The sequence below is a fragment of the Portunus trituberculatus genome, chromosome 27 (assembly GCF_017591435.1).
Source record: "Portunus trituberculatus isolate SZX2019 chromosome 27, ASM1759143v1, whole genome shotgun sequence".
Taxonomy (NCBI): domain Eukaryota; kingdom Metazoa; phylum Arthropoda; class Malacostraca; order Decapoda; family Portunidae; genus Portunus; species Portunus trituberculatus.
The window spans coordinates 1,469,836-1,492,666 of NC_059281.1; the positions used below are offsets into that span (position 1 = coordinate 1,469,836).

General features: G+C 36.9%; 1 protein-coding gene across 1 annotated transcript in view; it reads right to left on the bottom strand.

Moving 5' to 3' along the window:
* Positions 1 to 6,596: 6,596 nt before the first annotated feature.
* Positions 6,597 to 22,831, bottom strand: part of LOC123509823 (3-hydroxy-3-methylglutaryl-coenzyme A reductase-like) — a 217,752-nt gene continuing 201,517 nt past the window's right edge. Inside the window, exons 16-17 of the mRNA XM_045264392.1 lie at positions 15,064 to 15,238; positions 6,597 to 10,462 (exon numbers count right to left, since the gene is read on the bottom strand). Coding sequence (XP_045120327.1) covers positions 9,939 to 10,462; positions 15,064 to 15,238 — 699 coding nt within the window. The 3' untranslated portion in view covers positions 6,597 to 9,938. The remainder of the gene's footprint in view (positions 10,463 to 15,063; positions 15,239 to 22,831) is intronic.

The window sequence follows — 22,831 nt, forward strand, 5'->3', positions numbered from 1 at the left end:
TGTCGAAAGCACCTTGATAAGAGCGAATGGACGTCTCAGTTCATAACTCACTATGGAACAAGACAGATAATTTTTATTTAGCAGTGCTTCTGAGCCTGACTACAGTGACTGATTATGAGGAACAAACTGAAGAAAGCAAAAACAGCAATAGTGAAGACTCAGAAAATGATCCAGAGGATCCACCTGTTTTCTCAGAACAGAGAGAAGACAGAGATAGTGGTGATGGAGAACAGACTCCAAACATCGTATTGAGAACCCAGAGTGGCTCACGGAGATGCAGGCGTGCCTCTCGTGTTCCGGGAGGACGATCAAGGGTGTATTTACCTATTTGTGTATTACAGGGCCCGAGCTAAGCTCTCTGTATCCTGTCTCCTTGTCCACTCCTGTCATATCTCTCTTTCATCTGATTGACACACACCGCGTCAACGACATCACTGCTCAGTTTATTCCACTTATCAATACTACGATGCGGGAAACTGTACTTTCTCACGTCATTTAGACAGATGTCCTTTATTAGTTTTTTTCCATGTCCTCGGAGATGATTACTTGTGGTCACCTTTATCAACTCTCTGTCCAGTATGTCAATCTTGTTCACCAATTTATACATAGTTATCATGTCTCCTCTTGTTCTTCTCTCTTCTAATGTGGTCAGCCCCAGCTTCCTCAGTCTTTCCTCATAGTCTAACTCCTGAGTCCTGGTACCATCCTTGTTGCCAGCCTCTGTACCCTTTCCACCTTCTTCACATTTTTCTTCATATGCGGTGACCAGACACAAGCTGCATATTCTAACTGGGGTCTTATTAAGGTACATAATATCATTCCTTCATCTAGGTAGTGGAATGCAAGGCCAATATTTTGAAGCATGTTATATGTTTTCCAAAATATCTTGTTAATGTGTTTCTCCGGTGACAAAGTGTTTTGCACGTTACTCCTAAGTCTTTCTCCTCATTGGTCTCTTTAATTTTCTCATCACCCAGCCTGTAATCCCTGTTTGGTCTGTATCTACTTCTTCCCATTTTCATAACATGGGTCTTGTTTATATTAAATTCCATCTGCCACTCTTTACTCCACTCATATATTTTATCAAGATCTTCCTGTAACTTGTTACAATCTTCCACATTCTTTACTCTCCTCATAATTTTAGTATCGTCCATAAACATGTTCATGTAACTGTCAATTCCTACTGGCATATCATTAACATAAATAAAAAACATGATGGGACCAAGCACTGACCCTTGTGGAACTCCACTGGTTACCTTCTTCCACTCGGACTTCCTTCCTCTCACCACTGTTCTCATTTCTCTTCCCACTAAGTAATTTTCCATCCATTTTGCTAGTTTATCATTTACTCCTCCAATCTTCTTTAGTTTCCACATCAGTCTATTGTGTGGTACTTTATCAAAGGCCTTTCTCAAGTCCAGGTAGATAGCATCCACCCATCCCTCTCTATGTTGTAGTATGTCAGTCACTCTTGAATAAAAACATAATAAATTGGATACACGATCTTCCTTTTCTGAAACCAAACTGCCTTTCACTCAGAATGTTTTCACTTTCTAGATACTCACTCCACTTAGCTTTAATTACTTCTTCACATACCTTGCACAATATACTAGTCAACGATACTGGTCTATAATTTAACGGTTCCATTCTACTACCATTCTTATATATAGGCACAATGTCAGCTCTTTTCCACTCTTTCGGGACTAATCCTGTTCGTATGGAGGTTTCCACAATATCAAATACAGGGTTCAACAATTGATCCTTACATTCTTTTAGCAACCTCCCAGATATGCCATCAGGCCCCATTGATTTATTAATATCCAGATTGCTTATAATTTTCCTTACATCTTCTTTAGTAACCATGATGTCCTGCATTTGCTTTATTTCCATTGGCCTTCTCCCATAAAATGCTCCTCCTTTGTAAACACTTTGCAAAAGTTGTCGTTCAAAATTTCAGCTATATCTCTAGCATCCTCATATACTTCTTCCCATTTTTACCTTTTCTATTGCCTCCCTTTATTTAGTTTTCCATTTATGAATTTGTAAAACATTTTGGGTCACTATCACAGTTTTCCACCACTCTCTGTTCATATTCCTTCTGTGCTGTTCTCCTTACTTCAACATATCTATTCCTTGCTGTTTTGTAAACTTCTCTTGATAATACATCACTGTTTTTCTTAAGTTTCTTCCATGCCTTTTCTTTGTTCTTTTTTGCTTCTTCACAATTTCTATTAAACCACTGTTTATTATTTAAAGTCCTCTTTCTGTGATATGGCACAAACCTCTTCACAGCAGAGTTATATAAATCCATAAATTTATCGTATTTCAATATGTGTGTGTATTTACCTATTTGTATTTACCTATTTGTGTATTACAGGGCCTGAGCTAAGCTCTCTGTGACCTGTCTCATTGTTCATTCCTGTCATATCTCTCTTTCATCTGATTGACACACACCGCGTCAACGACATCACTGCTCAGTTTATTCCACTTATCAATGCTACGATGCGGGAAACTGTATTTTCTCACGTCATTTAGACAGATGTCCTTTATTAGCTTTTTTCCATATCCTCGGAGATGATTACTTGTGGTCACCTTTATCAACTCTTTGTCCAGTATGTCAATCTTGTTCACCAATTTATACATAGTTATCATGTCTCCTCTTGTTCTTCTCTCTTCTAATGTGGTCAGCCCCAGCTTCCTCAGTCTTTCCTCATAATGTGTGTGTGTGTGTGTGTGTGTGTGTGAGAGAGAGAGAGAGAGAGAGAGAGAGAGAGAGAGAGAGAGAGAGAGAGAGAGAGAGAGAGAGAGAGAGAGAGAGAGAGAGAGAGAGAGAGAGAGATGATACCTACATGTTATTTGCTTGAAACTTGATATGAAAAGAGGTGAAGATCTCTCTCTCTCATTGGAAGTGTACAATTTCTCTTCCAAGATGAGAGAGAGAGAGAGAGAGAGAGAGAGAGAGAGAGAGAGAGAGAGAGAGAGAGAGAGAGAGAGAGAGAGAGAGAGAGAGAGAGAGAGAGAGAGAGAGAGAGAGAGAGAGAGAGAGAGAGAGAGAGTGTGTGTGTGTGTGTGTTGCGCGGTGTCATCGCTCACCGAGCTGTTTCTGCTTGACGGATCACACAGCGGGCGGAGAAGGAATCCTTGATAAGGCAATAACTAAACTTTCAGAGGTCACATCGAGTTAGAAAGTACATCATTGTATTCAAAATAACAAAGAGAAAATAATTATTAGTATTCAAACAGTCTTCTGACAATTTCTAGGTTTACCGTTTTTACCCGTCATGGGATACTGAAAATAGTTTAATCAGTGGAACATAAGGGTTAAAAAAAAAGAGGAAAAAAATATGCAATCTATGGTATAGACTATAGTCTAGAGTATAAATTTTCTGTGCTGACTTGCTGTACTTTTAATCTGTGATAATAATAAGCTTCATACAACTGTCTACTGTAAACCAACAAGTGGAACCATGTGTGCTTTGGTGTCCAAGGGGTCTCCAAGTGCACGGGTTTGAATCCTGTCCACAGTCCGAGTGTAGGTTGTGCTTTCTCACTCGGGGTAACGGTTTCCTAGCGGGTGGGCTTTCAGAAAGGAGGTGCCACAGAAAGTATCCCCTTTAGCCCATAAATTCCCATGAAAAGCCTACATGGTATAAAAAAAAAAAAGGATAATTTACCTTTCTTTCATTAACCAGTATTTAAAGTTAATGCTATTAAGACACTTTTCTATAGATATTATAGTTTGACCTTCACCTGGGATCTGTTTGATACTGAGATTAAGTTTCTTACCACTTTTTTCCTTAATAATGGCTTTCCCCAGAAAAGTATTAAGACTATTTCAACATTCCTTCAGAGTAAATTTACTAAAATTTTCCACCCCCTATTGACACCAGTGAAAGTAAAGAAATGTATTAAATCATCCCTTTTATGACTACTAAAGTTACTCAATCACAAAGAATCTTGGTAGTTTACTTAATACATATTACCCTGACACTAAATTCATGTTTGTTTTCACAAACTCTTTTACTATAAGTTCCTTTATCAAGGACAAAGACAGTGTTCGTGCAACTCTCACCTCAAACATCATTTATGAGTTCCTTTGTTCTTGTTACAAAGCAAGATATACTGGCAAAACTCACAGAAACCTAACCCATAAGATAGCTGAACATAAAAGATTAAAAGTACTTCTGTACGAACCGGTAGGCAATTAGCTAAACCTTCTTTTTTGGCTATTAGAGCACATTCACAAGATAATGATCCTAAGAGTGTTTACCTGGCTTTGTTGTCAAAGGAGGACATCTGCACAATGCTTGAAGACTGGTTGGAGTCTAGATGAGAGGTATAGCTAGCAAGCCACCCAAGTATGTGTCCTCTGGCAGGAACACCACAGCAAGAGTTAGCAAAGATGCTAATTGGGGGTGAAAGGGGGTCTGCAGGGAGTAGTCCTGACAGATCTTCACTCACATTTTGTCCATGGAATATTCTCACCACCTTGGGATGCCTTTGCCCTGTCTTTCTTCTCTCTTGTTTCTTGTCTCATGCCTCTCACTCATTCTTGTGTAATGTCTTTTATCGTCATTGATGAGATATATCCCCTAGCCTGGTTGTGGGTGCTCCCCTCAATGATGGTTGCAGGTAACTACACTGCACATTGTACAGTTGTCTTGTTTTGCTCGCTGGTCAGGGCCAGAAGATCATCCAGGGTAGTAGTTAGTCATATGGATCACAGGTTGGCAGTGATGTTACTGTGGCAAAGCCTGGCAGCACCTGATTAGCTGCCACACTCCCACACTACTTAATACTTCTAGAAGCCTCCTATTCCCCATTTACTCTTCCCGTAACTTATAGCTTTCTTCTCTGTCTGATTTTGATATTAACATCATACAATATTATTGTTTGGCAAGTTTTTTGGCTAGTCTGGCTGCAGTTATCTGCAGTTAGTTTTTCAATACAATAGGAAGTGAAAGCATGTCAGGGTTGACTAGATTAAACTGCTACCTCATGTATCAATATAAAAAATCCACAATAGATTGTCAAGGCTGACTTTGGAGTATGGTCATACCTCAGGTAATATTCATACTGGGAAGTGGCTATGTTACACAAAAGCACGTTATGTTTAACATTGATTATGTGGGATAAAAAGCAATTTGTTATGGCATTTTTCTAAGTCCCCTTTTGAACATTTATTACCTAAATAATTAACAAAATATTGGTAAACAATTAGTTACACACAAACTAAGAATATTTTACATTATGTATGAATTCTGCCATTAGAGTCAGTACTGTACAGTCCTACCATGTTTGTTGATGATCTAGTGCAGCATTTCCCAATCTGGGGTGCTGAAATCAATTATAGGGGGTGCTGGAAAGTGATACACACACCACTTTCTTTTATCCTTCTAATAACAAGATATTAGTTAAGGGTGCTGGACTGCTTAGACATGACAACAGGTGGTGCTATGGTCGGAAAAAGTTGGGAAACGCTGATCTAGTGTGTCGCCCACCTGCCACCTCCCCTCTGAGCATGTTCACTTTTCCAAGGTAGAAATTTCTATAAACATGAGGAAGAAAGAGCTGCAGTGCACTGCTCTCTACCTACAAGGCTGGAATATTTTCTTAGAAACAATAGTGAAATCAATCCATGATAACTGGGTTTGTGTTGTTAATGTTCCTGCCAGCCACCACCACACAAATTTTCTTGCCATTTCAAATCAACCAAAGAAATAAACATATATACAAAGCAAACTTACAATATAAATGAAACAAAGTTATGAAATAACAGGTGTGCAAAAAGGTACTTTAAAAAATCTAAAATTTATGGCTGAGCTGAAGATTAATGAGGACCCTGTTTCTCTAGCTGGTAGGGGAGGGAGGACAGGATATTCAAGGGTGACAAATGGCAGCCTTGCCTGGAATAAGTAGAGTTGCTAATGCTTCTTTAACAGATTGAAAAGAGTATTTCCTGCATGGTACAATTTTTCATATGATGCTTAGAAGGTCCTACATGATCCTGTAACCAATTACTAATACCTTGTGACTGATAATACACAAAAAGTAGTTTTCAGGCAGAAAAAGGAAGAAGTCATTTGATAATCTGACCATAAACCTGAGTGATAGTGAGCCCAAACTGAATTAGATGGTGATCTATCGCATTTGGGTACCATTGTTACAGTAAAAGTGAGTTACATAAACTCACATTACCCAAGCCCAAACCGTGTTCGGTGCTGATCTGTTGCATTTGGGATACCCGTGTTAGAGAAACAGCACATCACATAATCCCACATTACCTGAGGTATGACTGTATTTTGATTTTTAGAATTCCAAATAATAGCTAATGTACCGGCACTGACAAAAGCTAACCAATTAGTATATTCCTTGGAAAAAAAAATAAATAAAAGGTTATTTTTTTCATGTATATATGTTTGTGTGTGTGCATAAATATTGGACTACAAATATTTTAGCCACCAAATATTGTGAAATGATATTAGACTGGTGTTTCACAATCTTGAATGACATTATAATTGATGAAAATTGACACACGTGCAGAACAGTCTTAGATGGAGGTACTGTGATGGGTAAGATGAAGGCAAACATGGGCATCTGGAAAATGGCACTGCTGCTAAATTCACTTGCATGCATGTCAGTGTAACTATATTTTTGAAAGAAGCAATATTGACAGCAGTTTGTTTAAAGATCTATCACAAGCTTGCAAATCTCAGACTTACATAACATAATACTAAAGAGAGCAAGAGCTCCAATAAAAGAGCAGAATAATAATTATTTTTTGAAATAATAGTAACAATAATACCAGTAATACATTTATAAAATTACTCAAATAAATAATAATCTCCACATATATTTTTACATTTATACTGTCAACTGTTGAAATGAAATTTGTGCATGAAAATAACAAACACATCTTGTCAAATACTCCAAAACACCATCTTTACTAGACTAAATACATTTGAATGATTAAAGCTGACCAACAATTTCACTACAATGTGAATCATGGTTAACATTTACTCAGGCCTTTTACCCTTCATTCTGATGGTGTATGTCTGAATGATCTAGTTCCACAGACCTTGTATTGGTGATTCTGGCTTACAAGCAAAAACAACATCTTTGTAGAAAGTAAATACACTTGAATGATTAAAGCTGACCAGCATTTTCACTACAATGTGCATCACGGTTAACATTTACTCAGTCCTTTTACCCTTCATTCTGATATGTCTGAAGAATATAATTCCATAGACTATGTATTGGTGATTCTGGCTTACAAAAAAAGCTGAAGTATCAACAGTTTTCACAAGCGTTTCTATTGGAAGACGAAGAAAGGGCCTAAAGGGCAATTAAGTTAAATACCATACCACTTTGGGAATCTTGGCCAGAACTCACAGAATGCAAGCCTAAACTCTCCCCTGGAATCTAGTTCCTTTCAGTAGTGAGGGGAGTGTCTAAGACTCTACATCACAAAGCCACTACATTATGTATCAGGCAATACTCAACCTACCATTATGTCAGTGAGATGAAATATTTTAGATACAAAACAGATTAGTGGCACTCACTCAATAACTGCAAACATTAACTTCACACTTATAATTTTTAATCACTCAGGTTAATTGGCTGTTATGATGAAGTTTGCTTCAATGAAGTGGCTACAACAACATTGTAGTAATTAATCTTTAATACCTGCATATATGATATTAAGCCATATATTTTATAATGGGAAGGTTATGATAAATTTCTAAATGAAGATAGCTAAGTACTTTATAAGATAACACCTGAGATATATACTGGAATTAATGTATATTAGCAACTTGGATGAACTAAGGTACATCATTATCTCAGAGCCAAAGCAAGCAATTTTTACTACACCAGGGACCTTACTTATAAAGAAAAGATTTTTTTCTGAAATGACTATGTGTATGTCTTAAGCCATAAAATGGCAGATGAGCATCCTAAATAACTGGGATCACATCCTAAGGCGTCAAACATAATCTCAGACGTGCTTCTTAGGTAGAGCTGGGTGCGAGGTGGAATAAGGTTTAAGATGGTGTCTGAGACCATCTTCAAAACAGTAAAGAAGCATGGTAGTGATAGCAGCTCAGCTTCATTCAAAAACTTTCTGTGAAAGGGGAGACATTCTGAACAAAATGAATCATGCAGAACTTATCAAAAGATATTGAGAAAGTATCGTATTTGTGACAGATTTAGAGCGAGATATCATTTCAATCCCATCACCATGATATAAGGTGTTTACTTACAAGATGAAAGTGATTGCCATTCTTAGATATTTTTTGCTATAAGGAAAATGCAACAGTTTAACACTGATGACTTGGGCTAATCACAACAAACAATGAGTAACTTTATAAAAGAAAGTGTCTCCAGTCTTTTACAGATCACTGGCCACTGGGATATTCCCCTGCCAAGGGGTCACTTATTCTCTGCCAGGCTTCATTCTTGCCTTTAACCATGATGTATGGAGTTGGAAGGTCAACCCACAGAAGCTTCTCCTCATATAGATAGGCTAAGTGGTGTGTTTCCTTTATGCCCTCAGTAATTCTCTATTTTACTTTTATGGGAAATCACTTAATGATGTTTCCCTGCCACCATGTTTGATTTTTGTTGATTTTAAAAAGGGCATTTTGTTGACAATATACTAAACGTATTCATGTGTTATTTTTTTCATTAAAGTTAAAGCTTTTTCATAGAAAAATCAGTTTTAATTTCCATCAGAAATTGTACACTTTTTGGATGATTTATAGAGTAAAAATTATGTTTTACCTAAACAAACAGCTGCTGTGCTATCTTGACATGTTTCCAATTAGTCTGAGATGCTCTCTGAGACAACATCCTATTTTGAATCTTTAGTTGGATGCAGTCTAATTAGATGTGATCTTAGGATCTAATCCTAGATCTTTATAAGTATTGGCCCTGGCAGTCTGTAAGCTGAAGGCATTTCTGTTTTCTATAACATAAATCAAGTTACCCACACACCATCAGGATTAATATTAGAGACACACAAAGTACTCAGGAGTCTCAAGAAAAGAATACACAATGATCTAAACAGCTCTTGAGTGTTTCCCACAACTGGACTAGGACATTTAACTCACTGCCAGAACACCATCTTGATTTCAGTTACATCAAATGGGTGGACCATTATGCATAACTGGTTCAGTATCAAGGTGGATACATGAATGTGATAATGAATAGCTGGAATGTTTGTGAAGGTAAGAATTAGGATAAAAGGATACACATTTATGAAATAAACATCTTCATGAAAAGCTTCCATAATATACTTTTCATTGTCTAGTTTTACACATCTTAACATAATTTGATGAAGGTAAGTATTACCAGTATTTAACAAGAAACACATTGTTGGATGCATAAGACACCCTGGATTGCACTAGTGACTGACAGCCGCCTGATAGTCCTCTTTCACATATTCACGCTTCACAATTTTTCAGTATATTAATTCTTAAAGAAATAAAGCTTCTGTCACTTGTTTCTACATGTTTTTTACATGCAAAAACATGATGTTGACATATGTACAAGGTCCACAACCCTAAGCTTATTATTATCTCATTCTAATGACAGAACTTTAAAAAAAAATTTCACACTATTATCTCAAAACAATTTTCCTTAAAGAATTTTCAATTAATAATTGTCTATTTAAAACAAATTTCTAGAGAAATAAAATCTTGTCTTTTAAAAGGTATATCTGATTTTTCAACTTCATAAAATCAGAAAGAAACTGTCTATGGAAGTGTTTACCTATCATTACTATAATGTAAAGGATCTGAAAGTACTTTTGAAACAATGTAAAACAAACAAATGTTGGTACACTGATACAAAAAACATCCCAATGTGTGAAGCTTTGCTATCCCCAAGACTTTTTATAGAAGAAATGAAATGAATATACTCAACAGTTTAATGGTATATCACTTTGAGAATGGAGGTAAGGACATGTTCTGTGGGTCTTGGCATGCAGGTACAGAATGTGTAGAGCTGACCTGCTCATCTGTCTCAGCAATCTTGTTCTCTTTCTTACCTGAAGATTCCTCTATGATAAGTGGCTGCAATGGCTCTACAGGAGAGGAGGTGAGAGAGACAGGGTGTCTAGAGCCAGAGTCTTCGGAGGTGTTAGGGGCAATAGGGAGGAGGGCAGGGATGGCAGGGCAGGACAGGCTTGTAGTGGTTGGGGGAAGGGGGGATGCAGGAGGAGCACTAATAGTAGGACTAGTTGCTTTGATGGTGACTATGTTCTCACTGGAGGGAATTGAAGGTAGAGAGCCAGAGTTGGGATTAGTGGCAGGAACTTTGGCTCTATTATGGGCCATGTGACTTTTAACTAAATGTCCAGCAGCTAAGGCAGACATCAGGGATAACTCTCCAGCCAACACTGTTGATGCCAAGATCTTGGCAAACTGGCAGGCATTCTCACCTGGATTCTCTACATTTGCACCTGAAAATGGAGAGCTAGATATAAATGGCAACTATTAACAGTAGGTACACAAGATAATCAATCAATTTATATTCCTGGCTGGCAACCCCTTATATGATAGCCCAAACTAGGCACCACACACAAAATTCACACTCAAGTAGTATCACACCAAAGACCACACTAATTTGGCAGTCAGTGTGCGGTCAGTGTGCAAGCTACAGCAACCGTTCTGAATAACTTTTGTGATATATCTAAAAGGTGCTACTAGTAAGACAGAAATAATAAGTATGATTTTCACATAAATATCATAATTTCCCACAAAAATTAAAATCATTATACATATAAATCTAGACACAAAGAAAATGTGGAATGAATATTATAGTGGAAAATGTTATAATTCATTTTATAGCCATTTTACATTTGGCAACTATATGTATAATAATTATATTTTAGGAAGTGACCTGAAGGAAAACAAGTGGGAAATGTGTTATTTATTTATTTATTTTTTTATTTATACCATGTGGGGTTTTCACGGGAATTTATGGGCTAAAGGGGATACTTTTTGGGGTACCTCCTATCTGAAAGCCCACCCGATAGGAAACTGTTGCCCCGAGTGAGGAAGCCCAACCTACACTCGGACCGTGGACAGGATTCGAACCCGTGCACTTGGAGACCCCTCGGACCCCAAAGCACGCATGGTTCCACTGTACCATGGCGGCCCCCATTTCCTAATGAAAAAGAATATCACACTCATCATGAAGAGCAACACTCACCAATTCAGCCTCACATGGGCCCTGATAAGGCAGTGATTCTCAACCTCACACACTACTTTTATTGCCTCACATCTAGTTTCATTGAGGTGAGTATGTTATGTTTAACAGTACTTTATTTATGTAAGAGGCAACGAGTAGCCCAGGGCAACAAAAAGATAGAGAAAAATGGGCCAATCAGTTGCTAGTCTCCTTACAGAGCCAATAGTTAACCAAAGGAGAGGGAAAAATGTCTTCAAACCTCCCTCTTGAATAAAGTCAAGTCATAGGAAGCTGGAAATACAGACACAGGCAGGGAGTTCCAGAATTTACTAGAGCAAGGCATGAAAGATTGAGAGTATTGGTTAACTCTTGCATTAAAGAGCTGGAAAGAATAGAGGTGAGAGGAAGAAGAAAGCCTTGTGCAGCGAGGCCGCAGGAGGAGGGGAGGCATTTAGTTAGCAAAATACACGTCATTGTGTTGAAGGGGTTAAACCAAGGTTTAGAAGGTTTAGATTGAAAGAAAGAATGAGGAATGTATGCCTCCATGCTACACACTATCACCTCTGTTATGCGTTCAGCACACAGAGATGGGTCTCTGACACAGAAATAGTAATCATTCCAGGGAAGATCAGCATAATACCTCCTTAGGTCCCCCCCATCTGGCAGAGGCAAAATACCAGAGGCACCTCTGCTCTGGGGGATCCTGAAGAGGGATTAGAGAAATAGGAGAAGATACAGAAATGAGATTATGATCGGAGGAGCCCTACGGAGGAGATACAGTAACAGCATATGAAGAAGGATTACAGGTAAGGAAAAGGTAAAAAATGTTGAGCATATCTCTAAGATGGTCTGGAATATGAGTAGGGTGTTGCACCAGTTGTTCTAGGCCATGGAGGATAGCAAAGTTGAAGGCTAGTTCATTAGGATGCTCAGAGAAGGGAAAAGAAAGCCAAAGCTGGTGGTGAACATTGAAATCTCCAAGGATAGAGATCTCTGCAAAAGGAAAGAGGGACAGAAGGTGCTCCACTTTAGAAGTTAAAGAGTCAAATAATTTAATATAGTCAGAGGAGTTAGGGTAGAGACAGACAGAATAGATACATTTATTTAGAGAGAGAGACTATTGAATTGAAGCCAGATGGTGGAAAACTAGGAAGATTCAAGAGCAAGTTAAGATGTTGTGCACACAGACGCACCATCAAGCTTTGGAATGAAAATGAGGAAAGAGAAAGTAGGAGGGAAGAGAGAAGGGGCTACTGTCAGTTTTCTCAGACAGCTGTGTTTCAGTGAAAAAAAAGATGATGTTTAACACAGGAGAGGTGATGTTCTACAGATTGAAAATTAGATCTAAGACTGTGATTGTTGCAGAAGTTAATGAAGAAAAAGTTGAAGGAAGTGTCAAGACATTTTGGGTTGCTATCAAGAGAGCAGTCTGACCTGGGGACATTTATGGTCCCCTCCCCAGAAGGGGACTCCAAGACTGGATTTGGAATCACCTTTTTTTTTATTTCAAGTGAAGGGATTGTGTGTAGCAAGTACATGTAGTTTTGTGTGAAGGATGAGAGTTGTCTTTAGAGGACAGGCTGTGACTGCCCACTTGAGTTGTGAGACACTACGGGAAATGTTCAGTGAGATCATAACTAGCTTTGTAAGGAAGTTCACAACACCCCTCTGAACTGACCCAGACCCATAACTGGTCAGACCAGAAGTAGTCCAGAACAGAACTAATGGTATTAGATCTCACTGGGAGTAAATTGTCATTTCAGCAGGTGTCTAGTACCTCCTCCTTAAGCTGCACATATTTCTACATCAAGCATGAAATTACTGCCATTGCATGTCCATTATTTGAAAACTTCTAGGTTTCTCTATAAACTTTTATGGAGAAATAGTTCTTCACACATTTTCCCAATCTACCCATCCACCTTAGCTCCTGATCATTCACAATGAGGTACCACATTTGATGACATGTAGGTTGCACCTTCTCCCAGTACCTACCCTACCCTTACCTACCCTAAATGCACATATCATTATTTTATTGCTGGTATTATTATCATTACCAGTACTATACTTTAAAACAAATTATCATAAAAATGAAGGTAATCTAACCTGTGAGGCTGTGATGCATTTATGACTTGGAACAGTTTGAGTGAGGAAGTGGTGTCAACAATGAGTGTGCATAGTTTTAAAGAAAAATTGGAGAAGTGTAGATATGGAGACGGGGCCACATGAGCATAAAGCCCAGGCCCTGTAAAACTACAACTAGGTAAATACACACACACACACTAGAATAAGTGGAAAGGATAAACCATCCAGATTGAACTTGTTGTTCACCAGTGACGAAGAGATCATAGAAAAAATTAATTATGAATGTCCATTAGGAAAAAGTGATCACATACTAGTTGAAATAAGTCTGAGTACAGAAATATTAAAAATAGATGAGGGGTACAAAATAGAAAGATATAGATATAATAAAGCAAATTTTGAAGAAATAAAGATACTTTGAGGATGTGAGCTGGAAATGTTTTGAAGATGAAAAGGATTTGCAGGAGAAATGGAACAAGTTTATCAAGATATATAATACTGCAGTGGAGAAGTATGTACCAAAGGTAAGAGTAAACTGTAAAAAAGGGAAGGAGTGGTACAATGCTATATGTGAAAAGGCTTGACAGTGCAAGACTAATGCATGGAATAAATGGAGGAAAATGCGAACGCAAAGTAGATGAAAAGATTATGTTGATGCTAGAAATGAATGTGTGAGGATTATGAGGGTTGAAAAACAGAACTATTAGAAGGATATAATGGACAAATGTAAAAGTAACCCCAAACTGTTTTATAGACATATAAATGGAAAAATGAAGAAACAAGAGGGTATAACTGGCCTGAGGGTTGATGGAAAACTATATGAAGAAGTACAAGAAATGGCTGAAGTGATGAATAAAAGGAGTAGAACTTGGCAAATAGAATTCAATCTGAATAAGTGTGAAGTCATGGATTTTGGGAAAAGTAAATGGAGAGTACACAGCAATTACAAAATGGAAAATTTTGGTTGGAAAGGTATAAAAAGGAAGTTAATTTAGGGGTGACAATTACAGAGGGCTTAGCCCCAGACAGGCATATAAATAAAATCACAGGAGAAGTAACAAATCTGCTAAGGACAATTAAAATGGCCTTCTCATATTTGGATGCTGATATGATGAAAAAGTTAATTAGTTCTATGATAAGACCAAGACTGGAGTATGCGGCGATCGTGTGGTGCCCTCACACTAAGAATATTAGAAAAATGGAGAGGGTGCAAAGGACAGCCACCAAGTTAGTACCGGAACTGAAGGATTTGACTTACGAGGAGTGGTTGAGAAAACTGGAAATTCCAACACTTGAAAGTAGGAGAGAAAGGGGAGACTTGAGAGGTATTTATAGAATGGTGAATAACCAGGATAAAGTGGATGGCGACTTTTTAAACCAGGAAACAAGGACTACAAGGGGACATGGGAAGAAATTTAAGAAGGTGCAGTGTATAAGAGACATTAAGAAGTACAGTTTCCCTCATAGAGCTGTGGACACCTGGAATGGATTAAATATGGACATCGTAAATGCAGTGTTCACAGTTTCAAAGCTAAGCTGGACGAAACAAAGTATAAAACGTGTCAATATGAGCTTGCTCCCCCGTCCTGTAAACTACAACTAGGTAAAGAGAGAGAGAGAGAGAGAGAGAGAGAGAGAGAGAGAGAGAGAGAGAGAGAGAGAGAGAGAGAGAGAGAGAGAGAGAGAGAGAGAGAGAGAGAGAGAGAGAGAGAGAGAGAGAGAAGGGACGGTTTCTGTGTATAAAAGATGCGTGTTACCAAATATTGGGATACTGAGGGTGGGAAGTCTCACCTTTGACATTGAGCATGCTGAGACAAGAGGCCTGAGGGTGTAGGGAGGTGCCACCCCCAACGGTGCCCACCTCTAGAGAGGGCATAGTCACTGTAATGTGCAGGTCCTCTCCATACTCGCCCCACTGCTCCATCAGTGTCATGCAGTTGCTGCTCCCCACTACCTGTGCTGGGTCCTGCAACAACACATTTACTTTTATAACTACTTGTGCTGGGTCCTGTAACAACATGCTTGCTTTCATAGCTAACTGTGCTGGGCCTTATACCAACATGTTTGCTTTTATACCTTGATTTATATTTACCTGAAATTTAAATATATGAAGAGCTTATATTTTGTGAGTACAAATTAGTTAACTATTGATGTATCTATTCATATACCAGGCCAGCAATCCTACACAAGACACCACACACACACACACACACACACACACACACACACACACACACACACGCGGACCAACGCAACCCCGCGATCAGCTGATCCAAATACCAAAGGTTGTGTCTTTACAGAGGCTGGGCAAATGCATGACTTGTGTGGCAATAGTCTCCAGAAACTACATTGAAAGGCACCATGAGTAGGAAAGAACTTACACCCATAAGCAGGTATGAGAATAGGGAAGGAGTACAAGAAAAGGATGATGATGATGAGCAAGAGGCTAGATTCGGAGGATTTGATGAGACAAGTACTGCCCTCCATAGGTGAGTTCTAACTTTGGAGAAAAAATTAGACAACTGGATAAGAGAAAGTATGAGAAGTAAAGAGAATGATGAACAGGAGAAAGAGTTTCTGAACTTGAAAGACCGGATAAAAAAAGTGGAAGAAAGTGAAGCTAGGTTAAGAGTAGAGAATGCAGAACTGTGAAAAGAACTAGCCAAATATAAGAAACAGATGGATGAAGGACTTGGTAAAGTACAGAAAGAAAAAGAGGACCTGAAAGATCTAGTTAGCAAAGAAGAGGAAAGAGTACATGACGTGATTAAAAAAAGAAGTACAGGTATGGAGAGTACAAGATAAGAAAGACAAAGATAACTTACAGGTGATTCAAGAACAACTAAAAGAAAGAGACGAGAACATGGCAAACAAAATTATTGGAGTCCTTAAGGAAAAGGAAAACCTAGTAAGGGAAATTGCAGAAAAAAGTGTAATTATCTTTGGACTAAAAGAAAAAAATGCAAAATATACGAGACCAAGAAGGGAAAAGGAGGAAATGAAGTCAGTTAAAGACCTACTAAACAATCTAAATGACAAAGATAGGCAGAACCTAGAGGAGAAAAAGGAGGAAATTCGCAGAATGGGACCTTATCAAGATGGAACAACAAGACCAATTAAGATACTACTAAAATCACAAGCAGCAACAGAAGAGATATTATATAGAACAACAAAACTCAGAGAAACAGAAGGCTGCAAGGATATATATATATATATATATATATATATATATATATATATATATATATATATATATATATATATATATATATATATATATATATATATATATATATATATATATATATATATATATATATATATATATATATATATATATATATATATATATATATATATATATATATATATATATATATATAAGAAAAATAAGAATGAGGAAGAAAGGAAGAGATACAACGAATTGACGGCAGCAGTAAGGGAAAAAAAATAATGAAAGGTCAGAGGAGGAAAAAAAAGGCATTTTTTTGGAGAATTCTAGGAGACAGGATAAGAAAATGGTATATAAGAGAAGGAAGAGGCAACAGTGGACCAAATGTAACTAAAAGTGATAAGGGCAAGAAACTAAAAATGATGTATACGAACATAGATGGGGTTCTATGAAGTAAATTAGAACTAAAAGATTACATAAGGAAAAGAAAAACCGGATATTGTATGCCTGTCTGAAACAAAACTAAATGAGACAATAAAAATAGGCAATAGATAATAGATATAACGTATGGAGGAAAGACAGAGTAGGTAAAGGAGGAGGAGGAGTCATGATAATGACAAGGAAAGAGATGGTGGTAAACCATATGGAATATGGGGAAGGAAAAGCAGAAGTACTGTATATTAAGATGCATATTAATAAAAAAGACTTAACAATCATTGTAACATATGTGCCACCAAAAACGAATGCATGGACCAACCGAGAATATAAATATATGATAGATGACACTATAAGGAGTCTAATGAGAGTCATTAAAGAAAGGAGAAAAGTGTTATTAGTAGGACACTTCAACTGTAAAGAAGTGGACTGGGAAAATTATGAGTGGTATGGGGGAAGAAGCCTGGGGAAAAAGATTCCGAAACGTAATGATAGATGAAATGGTATATGCGGGAAGAGAAAGAAACACACTAAGTAATGTATTGACGGATTAATATCAGGAGTACTGGAAGCGAGAGACTTTAAATTGGAAAAAAGACCATATGTGGTACATACAACAAAGACAAAGGTAGATGAAGATGTCCAATTAAATTTTAAAGAATGGGGATAAAATGTTTGGAGGAGAAATAGAAGAGGAAAAACAAGAGTAGTATCAATAATGACTGAAGATGATATATATGTGGAAGAAGTACAATACATGTATAGAGATGGACTGGCAAAGGCTTTAAGTACGTATACCAATTAGAACCAGTGAGAGAGAAAGGAGGATAATCATAGTAACATACATGCCACCAAGGATTAATACATGGAGGTTGGATAACCACTAGGATATGCAAGAAAAGCTAAAATGCTTGGAGATCATGCTGAGAAAGGAGAGAAAAGTACCACTCATGGGAGACTTTAACTACAAAAACAAGAATTAAGAAAAAGGAGGTGAAACGTTATACTGGATGATGAGGGAAGAAGTGTTACAGCTGGCAAAGGTAAATACAATAGACCAATGGGTGAAGAACTATACAAGGTACAGAGGAGAAGAACCATCCAAGCTTGGACTGGTGTTGATGAAAAAGCCAGAGCCTTGTCCAACCATTAAATTCCCAATGGAGAAAAGTGATCATGTGGTTTTGGAAGTTGGATTGGAAGACTGGGAAATACTGAAATGCAAAGAGGGTCACAAACAAAGAAGATTGAATCACGTCAACACAAATTTCAAAGGCTTAATTAATACTTTAGTAGGGAAAACAGTGCAGGAAAAGTATGAAACATTCCTGGAAAAGTACAATGAGGGGTAAAGAGTTATGTTCTCATACTCAGAGTAAGGGAGAGCAAACACATATGATATAATGTTAGATATGCAAAAGCTAAGAAGTGTAAGGATGTAGCTAGGAGGAAATTAAAGAAGCAACAAAATTAAGACAATGGGAAGCAATATACATAATGAGGAACACAATGAATATGTAAGAATAGAAGAAGATAAGAGAAAGTTTGAAAGGGATGTAGCAAAGATAAATGAAATAAATAAATGTTGTGTGTACATCCCACCACTCCTTGTACTTCTTATGTACCATTTTTTGTTCCAGATTATACATTTAATGTGCTTTTATTCATTGTTTTCTTACCCATTTGGGTTTATGCACATGTTTTTTCTCAATTCCGCATATCCACCGGGGCCTTGGCTGCTATAATCTGGATACCCAGGCAATTAATATATATATATATATATATATATATATATATATATATATATATATATATATATATATATATATATATATATATATATATATATATATATATATATATATATATATATATATATATATATATATATATATATATATATATATATATGTGATGGGCACCGTCTTAATCCCCTTTAATTTATTATTTCATTATATGTGAAGCCTATGGCCACCCTTCGCGGGCCCCTTGGGCTGTTATGCTGAGGAGACGACCCGCCACCCTCCTCTTTGTGCGCCTGTGAGCTTCACAGTCAGTAACCAGCTAGCCTTCAGCGGAGATAGACACGCACTCTCGTCGGTCTGGCACAGTGTTAGGGAGAGTCGTGTTGCTGGGCTTCGCTTGTTACTCGCTAGTCATTGGTCTGGGAGTTGTGCCCTCCTGTTGAGTAGCTGGCTTGTTACTCGGTAGACCGTGGCTGTGTAGGACAATGGGCTTGTTGTCCTGAGGAAAGTGTAGCCGGTCGGGGCTGCATTTCCTGTTGTGCGTTCGTCCACTGGTGTGTGACGCGAAAGACACGCTTTGTCTCGTCCTGTTTGTTTTGTTGGTGGCCGTGTTCACCGACGAGTATTTGGACTCGTGTATCGCTGGTGTCACCCGTAGGTGGTGTCTGGGCTTGTGTGTACATCACCGGATGTGCTGTACACATCATATATTGCAGTAGTAGTAGGCCAGGGATGTCAGTCTGACAGGTGTTAGGAAGCACCTGTTGTAGTAGGATAATATAGTAATATATATACTGCACGTTTTGTCCCAGTCTATGAACCCTCACAGCCGGGGTGCAAGGCGTGCGGAGAGACATTAATACTTCATAGAGAAGTGGGTGGAATTTTCCTTGTGGGTGGTTTCTCTAGGAGGTATTAAGGCCTCGCCCTGTTACACATAACCTCTACCATTTATAAATTCTACTTGGTTGGGTACAGGAGGAGAAGGAGTTGCTGAGGAGATTCCCTTATAGTGGGGGAAATTATACACTGTTGGCGACCTTGAAAGAACCTGAGGGTTACGGCGGCTGTGAGTTATAGTAGTGGGGACTCTGTGGAGTGTTTTATAATCCCCACTGTACTGATCGTAACAAAGTTGGCGATTTTGCCAGAATAACAGTCTAGTGAGCAGTAGCAGTTAACCGCAACGGGGTGACGTACATAAAACCGTAATAATATATATATATATATATATATATATATATATATATATATATATATATATATATATATATATATATATATATATATATATATATATATATATATATATATATATATATATATATATATATATATATATATATATATATATATATATATATATATATATATATATATATATATATATATATATATATATATATATATATATATATATATATATATATATATATATATATATATATATATATATATATATATATATATATATATATATATATATATATATATATATATATATATATATATATATATATATATATATATATATATATATATATATATATATATATATATATATATATATATATATATATATATATATATATATATATATATATATATATATATATATATATATATATATATATATATATATATATATATATATATATATATATATATATATATATATATATATATATATATATATATATATATATATATATATATATATATATATATATATATATATATATATATATATATATATATATATATATATATATATATATATATATATGTGTGTGTGTGTGTGTGTGTGTGTGTGTGTGTGTATTTACCTAGTTGTAGTTTTACAGGGCCTGGGCTTTATGCTCGTGTGGTCCCGTCTCCATATCTACACTTATCCAATTTTTCTTTAAAACTATGTACACTCTTTGCTGACACCACTTCCTCACTCAAACTGTTCCAAGTCTCAACACATCTTTGCTGGAAACTAAATTTTTTAACATCTCTCAGACATCGTCCTTCCTTAGTTTCTTACTATGCGATCTTGTGCTTCTAAAGTCATATTCTTCTCTCAGGATCAGTTTCTCATTATCCACTTCATCCATTCCGTTAATCAATTTATAAACTTGTATCAGATCCCCTCTCTCTCTTCTCTGCTCCAAGGTTGGTAGATCCATAGCCTTTAGTCTCTCCTCATATGTCATCCCTTTAAATTCTGGAACCATTCTTGTAGCCATTTTTGTAGTCTCTAATTTTCTTATGTGTTTCTTTTATGGGGAGTCCACACAACTCCTGCATATTCCAATCTAGGTCTTATTTTAGTACTTATCAATTTCTTCATCATTTCCTTGTCCATATAGTGAAATGCTACTCCAATATTCCTTAGCAAATTATACGTCTCTGAAAATTCTATCAATATGGCTTACCGGTTGATTATTTTCTTCCATTGTCACTCCCAAGTCCTTTTCCTTTTTACTTTTTCTAGTTCTACTCCATCTCCCATCTTATAGATTCCCACTGGTCGTCTTTCACTTTTTCCCATTTCCATGACATGGCTTTTGTCCACATTGAATTCCATCTCCCATTTTTTGCTCCATTTCCAGATCTTGTTTAAGTCTTCCTGTAGTATTTCACAATCCTCTTTTTGTTTAATGACTCTGCACAGTTTCGCATCGTCCGCAAACAGATTTATGTAGCTGTTCACTCCTCTGGCATGTCATTTATATATACGAGAAAAGTATTGGTGCCAATACTGACCCCTGTGGCACTCCGCTGTCTACTGTTCTCCACTTGGACTTCATATCTTTAACTATCGTCCTTATTTCTCTCCCCCTTAAGTAATTCTTCATCCATCTCAATGTGCTTCCTTTTAAGCCACCCTTCTCCTCTAACTTCCATAGTAATCTTTCATGTGGCACTTTATCAAAAGCCTTTTTTAGATCTAAATAAATACAGTCAACCCATCCCTCTCTCTCGTACTTTATCAACTATTCTAGAGTAGAAACTCAATAAATTTGTCACACATGACCGACCTTTTCTAAAACCAAATTGGCTATTTGATAATATTTTGTTGTCTTCAAGAAACTCAATCCATTGCTTCTTTATTACTTTTTCACACATCTTGCATATTACACTAGTTAGTGATACCGGTCTGTAATTTAAAGGTTCTTCCTTCCTTCCGCTCTTATATATGGGAACCACCTCAGCTCTTTTCCACTCCACTGGCACTGTTCCATTTTCTATTGAGCATTTTATGATGTTGTATATTGGACTTGCTAGTTCTTCCCTACATTCTTTCAGTATTCTGCCTGAGACTTCATCCGGTCCCATTGCCTTTTCCTCATCTAGTTCCGTCATCAACTTTTTATTTCAAGCTTGGTTACTTTAATCTCTTTCATATAGACAGTCTCTATTACCCTGTGGTCTTTCAAATTTGGATTCCTTAGTAAAGACCTCATGAAATTTACTATTTAACAGTTCTGCCATACTTTTGGGTCTTCCACCATTCCGTTTTCTCCTTTTAACCTTTCTATTGTTTCTTTTTGTCTTATTTTTCCATTTATGAATCTGTAGAACAATTTTGGTTGTTCCTTACATTTTTCGACAATGTCCTTTTCATAGTTCTTTTCTTCTTCCTTTCTCACCTTAGCATATTCATTTCTTGCTGTTTTGAAGTTTTCCTTATTTTCTGGATTTCTGTTTCTTCTCCACCTTTTCCATGCTCCATCTCGTTTCTCCTTTGCCCTAGCACATCTTGCATTAAACCAATCTTTCTTTCCTTCTTCTTTAGGTCTATATTTCGGAACATATTCCTGACCCCAGTTTTGTATATTTCCAAAAATAAGTTATATTTCTCTTGAACCGTTAATGAGTTTTCCATCTCCTCCCAGTTTACGTTTTAAAATAGTTCTTGAGATTCTCAATATCAGCCTTTCTGTAATTTAATCGGTCTCCTTTGTATGATTCATCTCTATCTTCCTTTCCTTCTTCTATATCCATTTCTAATATTACATGGTCACTCTTTCCCAATGGGCACTTGTATCTTATATCATCGTTAATTGGTATATCCCTTGTAAAACTAGGTCTAATCTTGCCGGCTCATCGTTTCCTCTGAATCTTGTGTTTTCCTTTACTCTTTGGACCATCAAATTATCTATCATTAGGTTCAGGAATCTATCTCCCAGGCATCTTCCCCATACCACTTTCATAATTT